We start from the raw sequence: 23,194 nt of genomic DNA, 5'->3' as shown, positions 1-23,194 counted from the left end.
CCTGCCACTAATCTGCTTGTTTGGTCTCCTTTGTGCATGTTCTAGTTTGTCTTTATTAACTTCTAATAAACCTAAACTGTCTGCTTACCAAACCGGAGCCTGTCGCCTCTTTGTGTGCTCTGTCTCTTCTCTGAGCTTTCACTACTGAACTTCTGAACAAATCCAACCTCAGTGCACATTCATCAGCTCAATAAAACATCTTTTCTTTTCCCAGTAAGTTGGATGACATAACACAAGTGTGCTGAGTTTTCCTCTGCGCTCTCACTACCTAAGTATGAACACATCCCACTGTACCTGTGCAGGTGGATTCATTATCAACTCTGATGAGTTCTTTCAAATAAGTCATTTATATCTCCACAGTCTGCTTCTCCAAAGTCACCAAGCAATGTTTCAAACCCAATCTCTGCTGGCAGGTTTTTATTCTTTGGTTGCACTTCATCAATAAAGTTTGGGGGCTTAAATAAAAGCAGATTCTGAAGAAACTATTCATAAATGTTTCCTGCAACAGGAAGCTGCTTCAAAGTAAATGGGGTCTAACGATTTGTTTTAACATCAATTTGATTCATATCTTAGTTTGTGGTTACTGATCTGATCCATAGTCTAGATTGGATCTGATTCCCTGATCTAAAACGAATCAGAACATCTTCATTCAAACTTCCAGCAGTGAGACTCAGAGATAAATATCTGCTACTGAACAGTTCAGCTGAAGGTTTCAGATTCTTGTATTTCTTCAAGATAATATATTAAATATGTGTACAAACAAACAAGAATGAATGTCAAATCCATTCACATGTTAGTTTGATCAAGTTCAGTCCACTGTTGTTTATCAGAATAATCATTATTAGAACATTAAACCTACAATGTCTCAATCCACACGGTATTAACTATCAGTGACTTATTTTAAGGTTCTCGTTAAACACATTCAGATCCCTCAGGAGGTTTGGATGAAAGTTTACAGTTTAGAAAAAATACAAACAGAAAGGATGATATCAATCAAACCCTGACAACTGATATATAGAACACCAGCTTTGGCCAGTACTCATTAGAAGCACACTCATATAAACAAAGAGTTGGCCTACTAACATCTAAAGATCCAAGTCAAAGCATCTCCATTCCTAGCCTGGACCTTGCGAGGTGATGTTCAGACGCTGTGTCTCTGATCAGCTGACAGACCTGGACGGTCAAACCCCTCCCTCTGACGGGGAGGCGTTTACATGAACATCAGGAGACCATTCCCCTCACGCCAGCACCAGAGCTGTGATCCACACTGAAGGCCTGGAAGGTTACAGCTGTGCACATCTGTCACGCCGCTTTACTGCACTGTTTGAACCCCTGACTCTGGAGTTCTCCTCAGTCTGGGCGCATCATGCACCGTGACCAATGAAATGGTTTGCATTAAATGCCAAACATGGACCTTTGCACAGGAACCGGAGGAGCAGGATCTGAGGGACTATCAAAGGTTTCATTGCTAATAGAGCTGCCAGGATTACTCAACTAATCGAAGACTAATTATTAAAATAGTCGACGACTGCTTTAATAGTCGATTAGTCGTTACTTTATATTATAAGGAGTCAGAGTGAAAGTTGAAAGTTATAATGGCATTCTGCTAGATTTTTGGACTATTTTAGCATTTATTAGGGTTTTAGGGCTAATTTGGAGTTTAGTTAATATTTCAGCTGTGAGCTTCAGTGATTTCAGCTATCAATTTCATCATCTTCAGCTATCAGCACTAGTATCTTCAGTGGCCAAATTCAGCTTACAGCATTCACACTAGTATTATCACAGGTAATGCTATATATGTAGTTTTTAGTTAGTTTAAAGCTAATGATTGTTTAGATGTGTGTTTTACATCCAGTTTGCGCATGACCTGATTAGTCGACTCCTCTGAAAAAATAATTAGTGATTAGTTGACTATTAAAACAATCGTTTCTGGCAGCACTAATTGCTAACATGAAAATAGTGGATACTGATACTAACTGAAACTGTTTGAGACTTGATTGAAGCAACACTCTCAAATGCAGAAGAAAAGCTCCTTGTGACGTTCTGCTGAGCGCTTTGGGCTTCATGAACTGGAGTGGCTGTAATGCTGAAGTGTTTTCATCAGTGTTTGACCAGCTCTGCTGTTCTGACCCGTCTGGAGAAGTCCGCTGAGCTGGAGCCCCCTCACCGCCTCAGCTAAATGAAATCAACAGGGCAAATTAACCCTTAACACCAGACCTCTACTGTTTATGTTCTTTGACCGGCTAGCACCGCTTTTCTCCTTCAGAATCTATCAGCTTAACGGTTGAAAAGTGACAGTACGTTAAAGATTTTGTGTTTAGGCGTCACCGGTGACGCATCAGGTGTTACAAATCTCCGCTCATGTGAAGTCAAGGCTGGTCAGACTCTGTGTTGTGGGCTCCCACTTGTATTCGTGTTGGACAAGGCTGTGGTGGAGTGTGTAACCCTCTGACATGTCCTACAGGACGGCTCCGGATCTCTGAAGAGGAGCGGCTCCTTCAGTAAAATCCGGGCTTCACTGCGCCGCAGCAGCGAGAAGCTGGTCCGGAAGCTAAAGGGTGGCGGCTCGGCGCGTGACGGCGAGTCCAAAAACCTGGGGTAACTATCAGTGTTCTCCTCAGGCGCCCGCCCTCACCGCTGCACACGCTGACTGGCTTTATGAGCCCAAAGCTGGAGGATGGAGCTGGCCGTTCCTGCCGCTAACACTCACCAGGACCAGTCGGTGCTCCTCTGTTTTGCTGGTGGGGAAGCTGTGACTGTTAGGCTGTGGCTACACATGAAACGATGGACACTGCTGCCGTCATCACCATGCAGCCATGCTTTTCCCATTGCATCAGGTTACCATTCAGGACCGACATTTTTCCTCTAAGACCTGACCTCAGAGGAAATAGTCATTTATTTAAAGGGTAAAAATAACTTTTGATAAGAAAAGATATTAAAAAGGAGGAACTTTAAAGAAACTATTCAGTATTTTTGCAAATGATTGCAGTATTGTTCTCTTTAAAGACAACACTATGGGGTCAAATCAGGATCAGCTTACAGTGAATTAGAAAACTTAAAAATAGACACAAAAAAAAATGAAATTTTGAAAACAAGACGTAAATCTGAAAAAAAAAAGTTTTGAAAATTAAAAAAAACAAACTTAAAATCAATCTTGAAAATTTGAAACATAAAAGTACTGGAAACTCTTCATTCATTCATTAATTCATTTTCCTGACCGCTTTGACCCTTTCGGGGTCGCTGGGGTGCTGGAGCCTATCCCGGCTACTGAAGGGCGAAGGTGGGGTACACCCTGGACAGGTCTCCAGTCTGTCGCAGGGCCTCAATCACACACACATTCACTCTCAAATTCACACCTAGGGACAATTCAGAGTCACCAATTAACCTATGAAGCATGTTTTTGGACGGTGGGAGGAAGCCGGAGTCCCCGGTGAAAACCCACGCATGCACGGGGAGAACATGCAAACTCCACACAGAAAGGTCCCAGCCGGGAGTCGAACCGGGGTCTTCTCGCTGTGAGGCAAGAGCGCTAACCACTGCTCCACCGTGCAGCCCGTACTGAAAACTTGAATTAAAAAAAAAACTATTTTCATGGTCTTGTTTTCACATTTTCAATTTTTTTTCAGTTACAATGTCTATTTTTCAAGTTGTCTGTTTTTTCATTCTCTTTAAGCTGATCCTGATTTGACCTCATACAACACGAGCAGGAAGGAAGTGCTGATATAATTTTGATGACTTTATTTCCAAACGTACCTGCTGCTGGACTGCTGCTCCTCCAGGCCGTCCTCGTAGATTACTGCTGACGTACAACTTTACTAGAACAGACTGCTTGTAAATGGAAGGATTCTCCTCAGTAAAAAGTGAGATATTTATTTTCAAGGTCTGATATCTGGTAAAGAAAAGATTACTTCTTTGAAAAACATGACCTAAACTGGGAGTTGGGAAGTGGTAAAATCCTCGAAAGGTTTAATTTGATCACATTTTAAATGTATCAGAATCATTTTTGATGAGGTTTATATTTTAATGATTCCTTGAATTCTTTTGCCAAAAGCAGCGTTTCTTTACCCAGCGTCTGTCCTCGGCACACCAAAATGAGGGTGGGGGGGTGATCAACCAAGCCAAAGGTAACAGATGAAATGGTGAAAAGCAGAGCGGGGGTCACATCACAGCTCGTCTTTTCCAGCTGTTAATGTCCGCTTCCTCTGATGCTTTTATCCTGCAGAACTCATTTATTACTAATAGTTTCATCTATTTATTGCATTTGTGGCCTTTGGAATGTGGACTGAGTAACTTACAGCTCTGGTTTTCCTTCGTGTGGATTTTATTTAAGCCAGCATGTCTGCATGGCTGTTCGTGTACAGAGTTTGTGTTGATTTATTTATATGTGTAAATAAATGTCTTTTTCTGCTCTGCATGCCTCATCTGTGTGCTGTGGTGTCTGCTCTGTCCTGTGGCTCCTGATGGAGGTTTTTGTTAAACTGACACTCCCTTCATCCTTCAACACTCACTTTTCAAACCAGTGACCCACAGGGGGCGCTGGGGGTTCACCCTTCAGAGAGACCTGCTGGAACTGGACCGCTTTTGTTTTTCCTTCTGACTTTTATTCATGGGCCAAACCTTTTTTCTGTCTAACACCAAATCTCCCAGAGTTCTGTTCTGCATCTTCCCACCAGCAAAGACGGTTTGAGTGCAACAAGCCTGGAGACCATCGCAGGAGGAGAAGGAACAGATCCCATCTTCAGCTTAAACCTAAAGAAAACTTCATGCTCTTCGTGAAGCTTTTCATGCTCCCTGAGCTTTGTTAGAGTACATAACAGCAAAGATGCTGCTTCACATTCGGAGCATTTCCCGGCTAATGTCAAACTGCAACTATAACTGTCAACCTGGAAAAACTTTGATTTTGTTTGACAAAAAAGTATTCAGTCAGCCACCAATTATGAGAGTTCTCCCACTTAAAAAGATGAGAGAGGTCGGAAATTTTCATCATAGGTTTACCTCAACTATGAGACAAAATGAGGAAAAAAATCCAGAAAATTGTCTGATTTTAACAAATGTATTTGTAAATTATGGTGGAAAATTAGTATTTGGTCGCCTAAAAAAGACGATTTCTGTCTCTCACAGACCTTTAGCTTCTCCTGTAGGAGGATCCTCTGTCCTCCAATCATGACCTGTATTATGGAACCTGTTTGAACTGGTTATCTATCTAAAGACACTTGTCCACAACCTCACTGTCATACTCCAAACTCCACCAAAGAGCTGTCTAAGGACACCAGAAAGAAAACTGACGACCTGCACCAGGAAGACTGAATCTGCAATAGATGAGCAGCTTGCTGTGAAGAAATCAATTATTAGAAAATGGAAGACATACAAGACCACTGATCATCTCCTCCATCTGGAGCTCCCTGAAATACCTCACTCTGTGGGGCCAATCGATGACAAAAATCCCAGAATCCCACGAGGGAGAGAGCTGGGACCACAGTAATAAAGACTACCATCAGTAACAGAACAAACGCTGCAGAACCAGACGTGTCGTCCCGCTAAAGCCAGAACATGTCCAGCCCATCTAAAGTTTAGTAGAGAGATCTGGATGATCCAGAAGAGGATTAGGAGAATGTGCTATGGTCAGATGAAACCAGAACAGAACTTTTTGATAAGAACTCTACTGTTTGGAGGAGGAAGAAGAACACCATACCTACTGTAAAGCATGGGGGTGGAAGCATCATGATTTGGGCTGTTTTTCAGCAAAGGGACCAGGATGACCGATCCGTGTAAAGGAAATTTAGAGTGAAAACCTCCTTCCATCAGCATTGAAGATAAAACGTGGCTGGATCTGTCACCATGACAACCATCCTAAACACACTCGCCAGGTAACCAAGGAGTGGCTTCAGAAGAACCATGTCAAGGTCCTGGAGTGGCTTATCAAGTCTCTAGATCTCATAGAAAATCTTTGGAGGGAGTTGAAAGTCTGTGTTGCCCAGCAACAGCCCCAAAACATCACTGCTCTAGAGGAGATCTGCATGGAGGAATGGACCAAAACATCACTGCTCTAGAGGAGATCTGATGGAGGAATGGACCAAGACATCACTGCTCTAGAGGAGATCTGATGGAGAAATGGACCAAAACATCACTGCTCTAGAGGAGATCTGAGGGAGGAATGGACCAAAACATCACTGCTCTAGAGGAGATCTGCAGAGGAATGGACCAAAACATCACTGCTCTAGAGGAGATCCTCGTGGAGGAATGGACCAAACACCACTGCTGTAGAGGAGATCTGATGGAGAAATGGACCAAAACATCACTGCTCTAGAGGAGATCTGATGGAGGAATGGACCACAACATCACTGCTCTAGAGGAGATCTGCAGAGGAATGGACCAAAACATCACTGCTCTAGAGGAGATCTGCATGGACTAATGGACCAAAACATCACTGCTCTAGAGGAGATCTGCATTGAGGAATGGACCTAAACATCACTGCTCTAGAGGAGATCTGTGTGGAGGAATGGACATAAACATCACTGCTCTAGAGGAGATCTGATGGAGGAATGAACCAAAACATCACTGATCTAGAGGAGATCTGTGTGGAGGAATGGACCAAAACATCACTGCTCTAGAGGAGATCTGTGTGGAGGAATGGACCAAAACATCACTGCTCTAGAGGAGATCTGATGGAGGAATGGACCAAAACATCACTGCTCTAGAGGAGATCTGCATGGAGGAATGGACAAAAACATCACTGCTCTAGAGGAGATCTGAGTGAGGAATGGGCCAAAACACCACTGCTGTAGAGGAGATCTGTGTGGAGGAATGGACCAAAACATCACTGCTCTAGAGGAGATCTGTGTGGAGGAATGGACCAAAACATCCCTGCTCTAGAGGAGATCTGAATGGAGAAATGGACCAAAACATCCCTGCTCTAGAGGAGATCTGAATGGAGAAATGGACCAAAACATCACTGCTCTAGAGGAGATCTGCATGGAGGAATGGACCAAAACATCACTGCTCTAGAGGAGATCTGCATGGAGAAATGGACCAAAACATCACTGCTCTAGAGGAGATCTGAATGGAGAAATGGACCAAAACATCACTGCTCTAGGGGAGATCTGCATGGAGGAATGGACCAAAACATCACTGCTCTAGAGGAGATCTGATGGAGGAATGGGCCAAAACATCACTGCTCTAGAGGAGATCTGCATGGAGAAATGGACCAAAACACCAGCAACAGTTTGTAAAAACCTTGCAAAGACTTACAGCCAATGTTTGACTGCTGTCATTGCCAATAAAGGGTTTATAACTGTTTATTAACTTGAACTTTTTTTACTGACCAAACACTTATTTTTTACCATATTTTACATATAAATTATCTAAAGATTAATGAACGTGATTTTTTCTGGATTCTTCTTCACATTTTGTCTCTCATAGTTGAGGTAAGCCTATGATGAATATTACAGGCCTCATTCATCTTTTTAAGTAGGAGAACCGTTACAGTTATTGACTGCCTGAATACATTTAGCCCCACTGTATTTGTATGAAGACTGATCTGAGCAGCAGAGCTTCATCATTTTATAGTTTGACTGTAAACATCTGCGCGTGGTAACAACAGCAACTTTTCTTTGGTTAAATGTTTGTACTGATGCACAACTAACATGAGATGACATGTAACCAAGAAATGATGCACATGCCTGACTTTAACGTGCACACCTCTGTTACCACAGGAAAAGCATTTCAACTGTCTGACCCAGGGCTCTGCAACCTGCAGCTCCAGAACCACATGAGGCTCTTTCATCCTTCCATTGTGGCTCTCTGGTTACAGAAAAATAAACTTTTAAGTTTTGCAAAACTTACAGCTTACTGAGCTGAAACATTTTAGACATCAAATTTTTGTGCGCCGTGTACCACAGAAAATCAAGTTGAAGTCAGAAGGCACAAGTAGAATTAAGGCGAACTTGAATATAAGTCAGATTTTCTATTTTTGAACCACATTTAGGTGCGCCTAATGGGTTAAGTAATACAGTGAGAGTCACAATTGGTTCCCATTTATTAATTGAGTTGGATTCATGTATTTTTGGCAGAGATCTACCCCTAATGGTAAAATAAACCTTTGTTTTTTTTTTTTATCACTGCTGACATTACACTTCCTGCTGCTGCATTGGCAGCATTGAGCTGATTCTATGTGACACAAGGTGTCTTTTATTTTGAAGGGAAATCATGTGAACCTCTATCAAAAGCTATAAACTATTTCATATTTTGAAAAGAAAGGGGGGGATTCTCTTTTATTTTATTTATGCTTTATTCATACAAAAGTTAATTTTTATGAATTATAATGGTAGCATTGTCATAAATACGACGGAGTATTAGGGCCATTTTATAAACACATGTTTTAATTTAATTACGACTTTAAATCTTGTAAATTTAAGAAAAAAAAGTCATAGCTACTAAATTATGAGAATAAAATCGTATATTTATGACTTTAAAAGACGCAGGCTAAATTTTTGACTTTTTTTCTTGTTCATTTCAAATCAAATCAAACTTTATAAAAGAGCGCTTCTCATGCCTGTGCAGCTCAAAGCGCTTTACAAATAAAAAAACAAGCAATCAAATAAATCAATCAATAAAAAGAGAGAAACCCAATCCACCCCACAAATAATGAATACTTATAAAAGTTAAAAAAAAAACTTGGGCTTGTCTCTGCTGTGAAGAAACAGTATTTTGGGGATCTATTCATACCAGGAGCCAGCTGAGCCACACACAGTGCCCACCCCAACAGGGACAGCAGTGGGGTCCACTCCACAAGCTGCAAAGTCAGACCCCAACCGCCCCCGAAGGGCGACAACCGCGGTAACGTCCCCAGACTGAACCGGTAACTCCTGGCATAAAGAATCCCCAAAGGGAATCACTGGGGAATAAATCCTTAAAAGAAAGATAATAAAATCTCATACGTAAAATGTATGTAAAAACATAAAAGAAAAATATCACAAAATGCACAAAATAAAATTAGATACTGATAAAAGTATATATTAAAACTTAGTAAACAATACATAAATACCCATTTAAGACAATCTAAAAGCCATGTTATAAAGAAGGGTCTTGAGCCTCTTCTGAAGAACCTCTATGGTCTCTGAGGCCCTGAGGCTCTCCATCAGACTGTTCCAGGGGCGAGGACCGTAATGAGAGAACGAAGCCTCGCCGTGAGCTTTACAACTTTAAATCTCCTAAAATTTACGAGATTTCAAGTTGTAATATTACTTTTTTGGTGGCTCTAATATATGTGCATAATAATGTACATAAATACAATCCTGTGTCTCATTTTCCTGAAGAATGAAGTGAGTCCATGTGGCTCCTGCTGGGTCTGTAGGTGTTGGAGGTTGCAGACCCCCGGTCTAACCTGAGAGGACACTCAAAATAACACACATGTAGAGCTCATTTTGTTGTGATAACCCTCCTGTCATTAACCACCACACTCCTGTGCCCCCCCCCCTCACCCTGCCTCTCTGCATGTGGCAGCATGAAGCGAGCCAGCTCTCTGGGGATTCTTAACCTGCCGGACAAGGCCACCAATGAGCAAGTAAGAGCCTCGGCAGACGCTTCCAGATTGTTGTTTAGAAGGCTGCTGCTCAGGACCACGTCGTGACGTTTAGCTGGGAAAGGCAGGAAAACCCACAGACCTGACATGAGCTGCAGGAGGGATTGGGAAAACTTTAGAGGGGATTCACTGCCGGTTAGTCAGAGAAGCTTCAAACTTTTTCCTCATCCACTCAGAGGAAAAGCCTGCCATTTGTTTAATTGTTGGTATTGTAAGTCCAGCAGATTCTGAAGTTTTCTCCTTCACAAGCTACTGGAATGATCGTGTTAACGGTTGAAAAGTTACAGTATGTTAAAGGTTTTGTGTTTAAGCGTCACTGACGACGCCTCAGCTGTTAAAGGGTTAAATCACATTGAAGTTAAATCGATCAGCCATTTTCAAAATGAATGAACACCAGGAACAAAGAATGAGGGCTGTTTCCTGAGACCAAGGGGGTGCTTGAAGGACGCGGGCTGTATGGTTAGGGGCAGAAGTTGTTTTTAAGAAAGTATTGATTTGAAATCGTTCTGGGGAAGCTGTGGTGGTTTAATACTTTTGCCAGAGATGTCCATTTGTCCATTGTTTTGCAAGTTTAAAGTTTTGGAGGAGCAACTCCTAACTCTGGTCCAAGTTTATGAAGTTATATTTGTGACTAAAGTATTGTGCTTCAGTAAAAAAAAACAAACTTGAAACTGTAGGAAAAAATTGTGTCTGTCAAAAAGTTAGCCCAGCTCGGTGCGCCAATGCTGAGAAGCCTTGCATAAAGAAACCCCTCTTGATCTTCCGTCCTCTGATTGGTGGATTTTCTCCTCCCATACTCCTCCTCCACACACTCTGACACACGTCAGTTTTGGCTCAAATATCTGTCAGGGCGTGTGCCATAAGTCCGAATGATGCCGAGACTCCTAAAGTGTTTGAGTGAGACCTTTCACACGGACAAAACTTTTTTTTTTTTTTAAAGACGCACATATTTTTCCTACAGTTACAAAACTTTTAATAATTGTGTCACTAATATAACTTCATACAAAGAAACCTCCAGAGTTTGAGTGAGGTTTAAAGTCAGCACCGACTCACAGGAGGATCAGTTGTTAGTCCTTCAGTCTGCAGAATGATGAGGACAAAGTCAGGAAATGTGGGGAAGGGATCTCAGTTCTTCCACTCAAGAGATGAATTACTGAAGCTGTTTTAGATCTTCAGAGCCAGAAGAAGTTTCAAACTGTGTGATAGATGCTTGTAGAAGCTCTGTAGTTGTAGCACACCTGAGTGTGTTCTCAGATGAACCCGTCTTGTTTGTGAGGAAGCCGCTTGATGCTGAACATCAGCTCAGGAACCCACACACTAAAATTCACCCAATGAGGACATTTATAGAGAGAGCTAAATTGGGGCTAATATTATTACCCCCCCCCCCACACACACACACACACACTCACACAACCACCAAAAAAAAAGAAGACAAATTTGAAAAAAGTATTGGTATTTGTCCAAAAAAAGGTAAAATGTCATAAACCTTTTGCTATTCTAAAATAAACGTAATTATTTTCAGCATCAAATATTTCATTTTTTAAGTTTCATAACTTCAAAAACAAAAATGTCAACAAAAGAAAAGTTGAAATTTTGATTTAATTTTTTTTTACTTTTAGATTTGAAAACAAAAAACGAAAAATTTGAAATTTTCAGATTAGAAAACAAAAACAAAAAATTGAAAGTCAAAAAAAGATTTGAAACAAACAAAAAAAGTTTTGAAATTGGAATTTTGAGTTTTGAAACCTAAAAAAACAGAACATTTGAAGCTTAAAATAATTCAGTTTATTTTAGAATAGCAAAATTTTTTTTTTCTTTTTTTTATGGCCAAACACCAATATATTGTTTTATTTAGGGTTCAAATAATATCGGCCCCAATTTAGCTCCAAACATTTACTCGAACTTTTCAAAAGAGAAGCGGCTCGTTGAGCTCGTTGAATCTACTGAAATTACATTGATCGCATTAACAATTGAAAAGTTACAGTATGTCAGAGATTCATAGTGTTTAAGTGTCACCGGTGTTAAAGGGTTAAATAAACTGTAAATCAGCAGAGCTGCTGAAGCATAAACCGCTTGTGTAGACCTTTTTATTTCAGCTCAACATAAGCTTTATTTTCACTTTCAGGAACGAAATAATCGTTTGAGGAGAAGTCGCGACCTGAGTTCCAGCCAGACGGACCTGGTGCGTTGAAGGAGGCGACCCGGCGGCGGGGGCCGGAGTGTCCTCGGACCCTCCGAGGGCCGTGCTGTAAATAGCTGCTTGTGAAAGCTTCCTCTGCCGTAAGCCGGCTGTTTGGGCATCATCCCTGTAAATGCTGGAGTTTCTCAGACACTTCTGGACCTCGGTTCCTGATCCGTTCAGTTGCAGAAGTGCTGCAGAGTTTATGTGGTTTTTGTTGTTAACTTTCTGCTGCGCTGACGAGTCTGAACAAAAGCTTTCATTTAGCTCCAAAGGAAGGAAGTGCAGTTTTTCTGTGTTTTATGTGAGGAGATGCTCAATATGCACTGACTGTAAACCACCAAGTGACCAATGGTAACTAATCCAGGAGGAAGTGCAATACCAAGGATGACCACTAGGTTCTGGCTCCATAACAACTGCAAAAAGCACCAATTCAAAGAAAATACTGGAGAACACAGTTATGCTTAAAAAAGCAATAAATAAGAACTATATAAAGGGGAGATGTCTGGAATCAAACAGTCTGAGGGTCTTTATGAAAATCGATACATCAACCAATAAATCAATTTCAACTGTTGTCTTAACATTTTTGAATCAACTTGAATTTATGCGTCAGTTTATTTGTCTTTTTGTGAGCGTTTTTCTCGCCTTAAATTTGAATCCAGAAATGATGAATGTCAGCTCTCTTCTGAATGGAAGTCATCAGTCAAGACAATGAAAAAAAGCCTCTTCTGTTGTTATCTGCTCAGACTGTTCAGATCAAGCTGTTAGGGTTCCAATAAAGTTCGTTTGAAATTCTCTTAGTTCACTTTTCACTGCTGGATTTTTAAAGAACTTGTACTCTTGCATTGTTTAGCTTGTTATTTCAGATCAAAGTTTTTGTCTTTTTGGGTGAAAAGACTCTAGCGGCTCACCTGCGTCACAGTCTGAAGAGCTGATGTTCTGTCTGAGCTTCGGTTCATGAACCGTCCGCCTCGCCCACCTCTGACTCACCAAAACAGGAAGTCCACACTTTTCCCTCTTATTCACTGCCCACAGGAGCTAAACTAAACCTGAAGTGTGCCGGCCTGCCTCGGCTGCCTCCTCAGTTCCATGTGCTGCAGGCTGAATGGCGCTCCCTGTTTGCACAGAGCGGTTTGTTTGTGAGTCTCTGGAGCAGGCCGGGTCTGCTGGCATCCTGCAGGTTTGAGCTGCTTGGATGTTTCTTCTTGACAGGACAGTGCCATGCTGGACTGGACAACAAGGTGCAGGTTATTAAAAAACAGCTAAAAAACAAAATTCTAAACTCTAAAACAGAAAACATTTTCACACAGTTCTGAATGTGAAGCTTTGATGAAAAGTTCATCTTCTCTGACATTTCATATTTGGTGCAGATGTCTTTATGATTGTTATTCAGAGTAACGTTCACTGTGCAAAACGCTGCGTCTTTAAAGAAACTGTTTACTTGTTTGACTTTCTGTTCCACTGTTGACATGCTTGAAATGTTGGAGTCATGAACAGACCTTTCCGCTGAGGTACAGGGTGAAAGGTTCTACGGGGTTTTTGGATTTCCCAGATGAACTTAATTTTGGTTTTAGTTGTTTTTGTGTTAGTTTTTTTCATCCAGATGAATCTAAAGTCATGAAGCAGTGCACTGAGGAAATAGATGAACTAGTTTGATGGATGAGGACCAAACAGTCTGGTTCTTTTGACACTTTAAAGCCTCACTCAGGGTTCTGTTCACGTGTTGGTTCTGGAGCTCCAGCAGACAGCACACGGAGCCCAAGTTTGTCTCACACAGAAGACATTTGATTTACTCAGACTTTGTACAGAAAATGTGTACGCTTTTCCACTCATGACGACACAATAATAAATGTTGAAGAACGATGGGAGGAAATCAAGATTGTTTCTCTTTATTAAAACACATGAGTCAAACTCAATCGCCCAGGGGGCCAAAATCCAAAACTCACCTTAGGTCTCGGGCCGAACAGGATAAACATTTATTGAACACTCTAAACTACATTTTAAAACTTTAAAACTGTAACTTTTTAACATAATTATGAACTAGATATATAGCATTGCCTGTGATAATACTAGTGTGAATGCTGTAAGCTGAATTTGGCCGCTGAAGATGCTGAAATTGATAGCTAAAAATGCTGAAGCTGATGGCCATTTAAAATATTAGCTAAATGCCAAATTAGCCTAAAAAACAAAACAAAAAAACATAGGTTAGCCAAAACAGATGGAATGTAACTGAAATATTAGCTAGACTTCAAAATACCCTAAAAAACATTTTAAAAACCCTAATTTATCCAAAACAGCTAGCGTGTAAATATTAGCCTAACTCCAGAACAGCCTAAAAAACTTAAAAAGAAAAGCCTAAATTAGCTAAAACAGCTAGCATGTAGCGGAATATTAGCAAAAATTCAAAAGAGTCTAAATCTAAATCTAAAAATTTTAGTAAATGCCAAAGTAGTCCAAAGATCTAGCAGAATGACAATTTTTAAAACTTTAAAACTGTAACTTTTTAACATAACTATGAATAAAAAAGGCAGGAGTATTATTCCAGAATAAATCAACTTAAACCTTAAATAAGTTTCAATATTTTACTCTCATAAAAATATATTTTGTCAAAATTATACATCCATCCATCCATCCATCTTCCTCCGCTTCATCCGGGACCGGGTCGCGGGGGCAGCAGTCTAAGCAAAGATGCCCAGACTTCCCTCTCCCCGGCCACTTCCTCCAGCTCCTCTGGGGGGACTCCAAGGCGTTCCCAGGCAAGCCGAGAAACATAGTCTCTCCAGCGTGTCCTGGGTCTTCCCCGGGGCCTCCGCCCAGTGGGACATGCCCGGAACACCTCACCAGGGAGGCGTCCAGGAGGCATCCGGACCAGATGCCCGAACCACCTCAACTGGCTCCTCTCGATGCGGAGGAGAAGCGGCTCTACTCCGAGCTCCCTCCGGGTGACTGAGCTCCTCACCCTATCTCTAAGGGAGCGCCCAGCCACCCTGCGAAGAAAACTCATTTCAGCCGCTTGTAGTCGGGATCTCGTTCTTTCGGTCACGACCCAGAGCTCATGACCATAGGTGAGTACAGGAACAAAGATCGACCGGTAAATTGAGAGCTTTGCCTTCTGGCTCAGCTCTCTTTTCACCACAACGGACCGGTACAGCGACCGCATAATAGCGGACGCCGCTCCAATCCGCCTGTCGATCTCACGTTCCGATCTTCCCTCACTCGTGAACAAGACCCCAAGATATTTAAACTCCTCCACCTGAGGCAGGAGCACTCCACCCACCGAGAGAGGACAAACTACCTTTCTCCGGTCGAGAACCATGGCCTCAGACTTAGCGGTGCTGACCCTCATCCCAGCCGCTTCACACTCGGCTGCAAACCGCTCCAATACATGCTGGAGGTCCCGGTTTGATGGAGCCAACAGAACAACATCATCTGCAAAAAGCAGAGATGAAATCCTGTGGTCCCCAAACCAGACCCCCTCCGGCCCCTGGCTGCGCCTAGAAATTCTGTCCATAAAGACTATGAACAGAACCGGTGATAAAGGGCAGCCCTGCCGGAGTCCAACATGCACCGGAAACAGGTCTGACTTACTGCCGGCCATGCGAACCAAGCTCCTGCTCCGGTCGTACAGAGACCGGACAGCCCTGAGTAAGGCTCCCCGGACCCCATACTCCCAGAGCACCCTCCACAGGACACCACGGGGAACGCGGTCGAACGCCTTCTCCAAATCCACAAAACACATATGGACTGGATGAGCGAACTCCCACGAACCCTCCAGCACCCTGGAGAGGGTGTAGAGCTGGTCCACTGTTCCACGACCAGGACGGAAACCGCACTGTTGTTCTTGAATCTGAGGTTCGACTATCGGACGGACTCTCCTCTCCAGTACCCTGGCATAGACTTTCCCAGGGAGGCTGAGGAGTGTGATTCCCCGGTAGTTGGAACACACCCTCCGGTCCCCCTTCTTGAAAAGGGGAACCACCACCCCAGTCTGCCAGTCCAGTGGTACGGTTCCTGTTTGCCACGCAATGCTGCAGAGACGTGTCAGCCAAGACACTCCCACAGCATCCAGAGACTTGAGGTACTCAGGGCGAACCTCATCCACCCCTGGAGCCTTGCCACCGAGGAGCTCTTTGACTACCTCGGTGACCTCAGCTTGGGTGATGGACAGTTCCACCCCAGTGTCCTCAGCCTCTGCTTCCTCAACGGAAGGCGTGTCAGCAGGGTTGAGGAGATCCTCAAAGTATTCCTTCCACCGCCCGACAATGTCCCCAGTTGAGGTCAGCAGATCCCCACCTGCACCGAAAACGGTGCCTGCAGAAAACTGCTTTCCCCTCCTGAGGCGCCGGATGGTTTGCCAGAATCTCTTTGAGGCCAACCGATAGTCCTTCTCCATGGCCTCACCAAACTCCTCCCAGGACCGAGTTTTTGCCTCCAACACAGCCCGGGCCGCAGCTCGCTTAAACTGCCGGTACCTGTCAGCTGCCTCTGGAGTCCCACAAGCCAGCCAGGCCTGATAGGACTCCTTCTTCAGCTTGACGGCAACCCTTACTTCCGGTGTCCACCACCGGGTTCGGGGGTTGCCACCACGACAGGCACCAGAGACCTTGCGACCGCAGCTCCGGAAAGCAGCAGAGACAATAGAGGTGGAGAACATGGTCCACTCGGACTCTATGTCACCAACCTCCCTCGGTACCTGCTTGAAGTTTTCCCGGATGTGGGAGTTAAAGACCTCCCTGACGGAGGGCTCAGCCAGACGTTCCCAGCAGACCCTCACAGTACGTTTAGGTCTGCCGAGTTTTTCCGGCCTCCTCCCCCGCCAGCGAATCCAACTCACCACCAGGTAGTGATCAGTGGACAGCTCTGCCCCTCTCTTTACCCGAGTGTCCAGAACACACGGCCGGAGATCGCCTGAAACGACTACAAAGTCGATCATCGATCTCCTACCTAGGGTGTCCTGATGCCAGGTGTACTGATGGACACCTTTGTGTTCGAACATGGTGTTTGTTATGGACAAACTATGACGTGCACAGAAGTCCAACAACAAAACACCGCTCGGGTTCAGGTCAGGGAGGCCATTCCTACCAATCACGCCCCTCCAGGTGCCACTGTCATTGCCCACGTGGGCATTGAAGTCCCCCAGGAGGACGACGGAGTCCCCCGTTGGGGCACTTTCCAGTACCCCTTCAAGAGACACCAAGAAGGCCGGGTACTCCGAACTGCTGTTCGGCCCGTAAGCCGAGACTACAGTCAGAGACCTGTCCCCCACCCGAAGGCGAAGGGACACGACCCTCTCGTCCACCGGTACGAACTCCAACACCTGGCGGCTGAGCTGGGGGCTCACGAGTAAGCCCACCCCAGCCCGTCGCCTCTCACCATGGGCAACTCCAGAGTGGTAGAGAGTCCAGCCTCTCTCGAGGGACTGAGTTTCAGAGCCCAGGCTGTGCGTCGAGGTGAGCCCAACTATATCTAGTCGGTATCTCTCAACCTCTCGCACCAGCTCAGGCTCCTTCCCTCCCAGAGAGGTGACATTCCATGTCCCAAAAGCCAGATTCCATGACCGGGGTTTGGGTCGCCGAGGCACTTGCCTTCGACTGCCACCCAAACCACAATGCACCGGCCCCTTCAGAGCTCCCCTGCAGGTGGTGGGCCCACTGGGGAGTGATCCCACGTCGCTTCTTCGGGTTGGACCCGACCGGGGCCCATGGGAGGAGCCCCGGCCACCAGGCGCTCGCCTTCGAGCCCCAAAATTATACAAGTTAGATGAAAGCACAAGATAACATAAAATGATCTGGAGGGCCGGATCCGGCCCCTGGGCCTTGACTTTGACACATGTGCCCTAAACAATAAGGTTATAATTCTTTAGTATTGAAATATGAATCAAAACCAGCAAAAAAACAAAAAAAACTGTTAGGCTGTGGAAATAAAAATGATTAGCATTAGCATAAGTTGTGAAGAGTTGAGAGGCGACCTCTTGATGGTATAAAGTGGAGCTCTCCTTTTGATCTAAAACATGTTCAAAGTGAACAAATCCTCCCTGTGAAGACATTAAAAATAAACTTTCATGCTGTCACGCTTGGATTTTCCTGAACTACAATAAAGTAATGATAAAACCCTGAAATGTAAAGGGGGTTAAAGCGTTATTTCATCTTCGTGCTGTTTCTGGACTGTTGAACAGCCTCATCGTGTCTTTTACTGAACAACAACTGACAGAAGTTTGACTTTAAGCTGAACATTTTCAGTGAGTGTTGGTGCAAGAATGAAAGCTTTAAAACCCACTGGGGTTCATGTCAACTGTCACTTCCTCAGAAACATGTCTGCTGTGTTGGGAAAGAAACAAGCACAAGTTAGTTTAGGTCTGCCTCCTAACATGTAGCCCCACACAAACAAAGGAAATGACGAATAAAATGCAGAATGTGTTTTAGGGAGTTCATTCTGAATTGCTCATGTAGCTTAAACTACCATTATACGTTTGAATTCTGAGGTTTAAGACATCCTGAAGTCCTTTTGGAAGCATCTTTTCTTCACTGCAGTTTAACCCTTTGACACCACAGCCCAGTGTTTATGTTCAGTATCCACTGGAATTACGTTGATTGTGTTAAAAAAGGTTGAAAAGTTACAGTAAATGTTTGTTCTTGTCTCATTTGATGTGAGCTGATGTGTTTCTGTCAATATATGATTGTATATTGTTCTTTTTCTCATCAATAAAACTGGAAGATACATGTTATCTGATGCAGCCTGTTTTCTCTTGGTTCTCCTTTGTCTTATACTGTACTTTGGTACACAATATATCTACTTCTGCATAAAAAACGATGTTAAATCCTAGCCAGCAAGACCAAGTGGGGCTGATATGGTATCAAAGTGGGCAGAAATGTGGGCCCCGATTGGGTTTGTCCACAGTTTCCGTGGTGTTTCCACCTGTTTGCCCACATTAGCTTAAGTGGACTCTCAGTGGGCTGGCTTGTTATGCCAACCAGCTACCCAGTGGACAGTGGAGCTCGCGAACTCCATACAATGGAGCTCTCTAGCTTGCTACAGTGGTTCACTCTCCATAAAAATATATTTTGTCAAAATATACAAGTTAGAAATAAGCACAAGATAGCATCGGGTCATTAATAACAATAAAATAAAGTGATCTGGAGGGCCGGATCCGGCCCCTGGGCCTTGACTTTGACACGTGATGTAGACAGTAAATAAAAAGTTAATTTTAAGTACTTGGTAATGGTTGCCATGGTGACGGGTGACTGGGGTAACCATGGAGACGTCTGTGAGAGTGTGCAAGGCATGCTGGTCTCCAGTCTCTGTGGCAACACAGACTCACCCTACAATATTTCTAAGATTATTGCTTTTATATAAGAATAACATTCATAAAACACATGACATAAGTGAACCACCTGTCAAAGTCAAGGCCCGAGGGCCGGATCCGGCTGTCCAGAACATTTTATTTTATTGTTATTGATGGTTATCTTGTGTGCAGTTCTAACTTGTAAAATTTTGACAAAATACATTTTTATGGAGAGTAAAATATTGAAAGTTATTTAAGGTTTAAGTTGATTTATTCTGGAATAATATTCCTGCCTTTTTGTTATTCATAATTATGTTAAAAAGTTACGGTTTAAAAGTTTAAAAATTTGCATTCTGCTAGCTTTTGGACTATTTTGACATTTACTAAAATGTTTTGGCTATTTTGGAGTTAAGCTAATATTTCAGCTACATGCTAGCTGTTTTGGCTAATTTCGGCTTTTTTCAGTTTTTAGGATATTGTTAACCTTTCCTGCTTCCTCGTCCTGACCGTGGTCAGGGTGAAAAGGGGAGCGCATGCGGACGTGCACACGCACTCACACTCGCCCCGCCTGTCTCTCTCCATAGCTTTCCTGCAACAATATTTTGAAGTTTAGCAATTTTTTCAGCTACATCCTAGCTGTTTTTGCAAACCTATTTTTTAGACTAATTTGGCATTTAGCCAGTGGCAGTTCTACACTGAATTATTCCCTGGGCGAGATGAGATGATGAACAGACTCACCTGTCAAAGAGAAGAGTTTTTCTGCCCGCCAAATAGAAGTTTAGCCTGCATTTGGTGGTTTTTAATTTAGAGTTCTGCCTGTACTGAACCGTGGTTTATGTTACCACTGATTTTTTAAAAATCTACAAAGTAGACCCCGCCCTCCTTCCTCATCCATCTTCTTAATTTTGGAGCGACCTGCAGCTGAACTGCCCCCTCCACCCCTCCCTTTTTCTTCACACCTGTCCGTCTCCTTCTCAGCCGACAGGAGCGCGTGCAGCCGCAGGAGGCGCCAATTCGCTGCTTTCAGGCTGTTCAAAACATTGTGATATAACAAGTAATTGAAAACCATAGCGGCAAATATTTTTTTCCTCCAAGCGCTGAGCTACCGCCCCCTTTGAGTTGGCGCCCCGAGCAGCTGCCTGTACCTAAAACCGGTGCTGCATTAAGCTAATATTTTAGCTGGCTATCAGTTTCAGTATTTTCAGCTATCAGCCTCTAGGGGTAGAGAACCCTGGTCCTCGAGAGCCGCCTTCCTGCATGTTTTCCAATATACCCTGCTCTGGCATGTACTTATTGGGTGGACACACCTGAACCAGTCCCTACTCATGACTGATTACCTGGTGTACTGGAAATATGCAGGAAGGCGGCCCTCGAGGACCAGGGTTTCCTACCCCTGCACGTTTTCAGCTATTAGCTTCAGTGTTTTTAGCTACCAATTTCAGCATTTTCAGCAGCCAAACTCAGCTTACAGCATTCACACTAGCACTATTGCAGGTAATGATATATATCTAGTTCATAATTATGTTAAAAAGTTACGGTTTAAAATTTTGGTTCTAGAGTGTTTATCCTGTGCGGCCCGCGACCTAAGGTGTGTTTTTGGATTTTGGCACCTTGTGTCGTTGACTTTGACACCTCTGATGTAAAGAAATTTGAGTTTCTTTTTCTTTTAACTGTGAGTCTATTTCTAACTTGTATCATTTTGAGTGAATATATTTTAAAGGAGAGTAAATATTGGAAGTTAATTTATTCTGGAATAATATTCCTCTATTTCTATTCATATTTATGTTTGCAAAGCTAAAGTTTAAAAGTTTTAAACATTTTAGTTCAGTATCTCTTCATTAAATGTTTATCCCGTGACCTCCTGTGTGTTTTGGATTTTGGCCCCGTGTGCGTTTGAGTTTGACACCCCTGAGTTAGAATGTTTCGATAAACAACATCCATTTAAGGACTCCATGATGTCACGTGACCTCGGTCTTGCGTTGTGAGTGGCTAACGGCCGCGTCAATCATGCTGGGGGCGTGTCCCGGGAGAGTTTGTGGCAGAAGACGGAGGACTCTGCAGCCCTGAACGGAAGCGTCGCGGAACATGTTCTCCTCCGTCCCTCCGGGGAAGAAGCTGGTCCGCAGCTGCAGCGGACTCCGCATGGTGGCGGACGGCGGCATGAACTCCCCGTTCTGCCTGGAGGAGCCGCAGTGGGTCCCGGATAAAGAGGTGAGACGGACGTACATGACGATTCGACGCTGGCTTTGTAGTTCGCCACAAGACTGCACTTCCGGTGGGAGCCTTTCACAATAAAGCCTGAAGACTGAACACACGCCGTCTCAAACATCCTTAACACGATCCTCCATAGCAGCTGGACCTGCCTAAACTTCCACGTTGGTCACAAACGGTTTTCAATCATTGGCAGGAACTACAGCCCAAATTCCAAACCATAGACCTCTTAGTTCCACGATCCAGACCTCTGTGCAGCTGTGAGTGATCCCAGGCTGCACTGAAGCGTTCAGGATCTCTAGAAGAGCCACTCACACTGCTGAGCCATGGAGCAGTTCTGACGGAACCACCCATGAGTCCTGGACCTTCACACTGGGCCTCAGGAATCCAGCACTCACCTGTGCTGCCTCAAATACTGGGAATGTTCAGTTAATCCCTCAAAAAGAAACTGGTTTGAAGCATTACATATAGACAAGTATTTCAAACTTCTTTTTGATTACAAAACCTAAAATGTAATATCTCTGAACATGTGACCCCATCAGGACCAATCAAATAAGGACGTCTTCTGAACAAATGGTCTTAAATATGCATTCAACCATTTTCTGTCTTATAATCTCGTCAGATCTCAGTGATAACACAACGTAAGGCTACATAGACATCAAAAACACAACAGTCTTTGTTTTCCTGAAGTAGCCATGGAGGAATCACTGCCATGAACTCTACAGGACGAGGTGTGATCACTAGTTTCTAAGTGTGTTTCATCTGTGAGTTGTGACAGTGTCCAGCCCACTCTACGTGTCATTATGATCAATGTTCAGTGAGTCAAATCCTCACATCCTGTGTTCCTGTGCCTACGGGTTATGTTTGCCCTGTCTGGGGCTAAACTGCTGGAAGCAGCTGTTTCTAGACTAACCCTAGAGAAAGAATCCATGTGAGTCACCAGTTCACGCTGAGCTGCAGTGGCGCTCTACTGTCATGTCTGTGAAACCGAGCTGCAGCAGGAGACTCGTGTGAAAGCTGGTCAGCTGGAGGGAAACTTGTTTAGAGGTTTGATCTGTGCTCCTCTGACCTTCATCTGATGTTAGTGTTTGAACAGGATCCACTTCTGCTGCTGGTCAAGTGGAATCTGCCCAGCTCAGCAGGTTGTGTAACTTCCTGTTGTTCTGTCCCTGTTGCAGTGCCACAGATGTATGCAGTGTGACATCAAGTTTGACTTCATGAAGAGGAAGGTCAGTTTGCTCTCTTCTAACTACAGCAGCAGATGGAGCAAAAACATGAACCTGTAGTTAACCTGTGGACTGTTTCTTCTTTCTGACATGATGCTGTGACTGTCTTCATTTTATTTCTGTTGTTATGCTCATGCTGGTTTAGTTAACAGTCAAAGCTTCAGATTCCTCCTGAATGGAAAGCTTCAGTCTTAGCATCAGAGTAGGTTCTGAGGCTTCACTGTTCTAGAAGACCGACCTGTGAACTGTTGTCTTTCTGCAGCACCACTGCCGGCGCTGTGGCCGCTGCTTCTGCGACAAGTGCTGCAGTAAGAAGGTACCACTGGCCCGCATGTGCTTTGTGGACCCAGTCCGGCACTGTGCTGAGTGCAGCCTGGTCTCTCAGAAGGAGATGGACTTTTTCGACAAGCAGCTCAAAGTCCTTATTGCAGGTGAGACTGTAGTGAGAGGCTGTGGTGTGAGATGCTGAAGAAAGACAATGTGGAGTGACACGCTGTAGGGCGAGACAGTGTAGGGTGAGATGCTGTAGGGTGAGACAGTGTGGGGTGAGACGCTGTAGGGTGAGACGCTGTAGGGTGAGACAGTGTAGGGCGAGACGCTGTAGGGTGAGACGCTGTAGGGTGAGACGCTGTAGTAGGGCTGGGCGATATGGGAATTTTCATATTGCGATATCGCTTTTTTCATTTTGTGCGATAACGATATTAAAAACGATATCA

The 23,194-nt window shown here is 43.9% G+C and overlaps 2 protein-coding genes across 8 annotated transcripts in view; both read left to right on the top strand.

Moving 5' to 3' along the window:
• klc1a (kinesin light chain 1a) overlaps positions 1-13,622 on the top strand; it is a 42,476-nt gene extending 28,854 nt beyond the window's left edge. For 2 of the 4 annotated variants that reach the window (XM_024261446.2, XM_024261445.2), the window contains exons 14-16: positions 2,465-2,598; positions 9,502-9,562; positions 11,706-13,622. In XM_024261446.2, coding sequence (XP_024117214.1) covers positions 2,465-2,598; positions 9,502-9,562; positions 11,706-11,771 — 261 coding nt within the window. In that variant the 3' untranslated portion in view covers positions 11,772-13,622. Of the gene's footprint in view, positions 1-2,464; positions 2,599-7,712; positions 8,662-9,501; positions 9,563-11,705 lie in introns of those variants that run through there. The other 2 variants (XM_024261447.2, XM_036209843.1) reach the window with 2 other exon arrangements.
• Positions 13,623-21,046: 7,424 nt separating this feature from the next.
• Positions 21,047-23,194, top strand: part of zfyve21 (zinc finger, FYVE domain containing 21) — a 10,337-nt gene continuing 8,189 nt past the window's right edge. For 2 of the 4 annotated variants that reach the window (XM_024261457.2, XM_024261455.2), the window contains exons 1-3: positions 21,047-21,252; positions 22,431-22,481; positions 22,741-22,909. In XM_024261457.2, coding sequence (XP_024117225.1) covers positions 21,127-21,252; positions 22,431-22,481; positions 22,741-22,909 — 346 coding nt within the window. In that variant the 5' untranslated portion in view covers positions 21,047-21,126. The remainder of the gene's footprint in view (positions 21,253-22,430; positions 22,482-22,740; positions 22,910-23,194) is intronic. The other 2 variants (XM_024261459.2, XM_024261458.2) reach the window with 1 other exon arrangement.

The sequence above is a fragment of the Oryzias melastigma genome, linkage group LG22, assembly GCF_002922805.2.
Source record: "Oryzias melastigma strain HK-1 linkage group LG22, ASM292280v2, whole genome shotgun sequence".
Classification (NCBI taxonomy): Eukaryota; Metazoa; Chordata; class Actinopteri; order Beloniformes; family Adrianichthyidae; genus Oryzias; species Oryzias melastigma.
The sequence above is the reverse complement of the archived record's forward strand: the minus strand, read 5'-3'. Positions and strand labels throughout refer to the sequence as shown.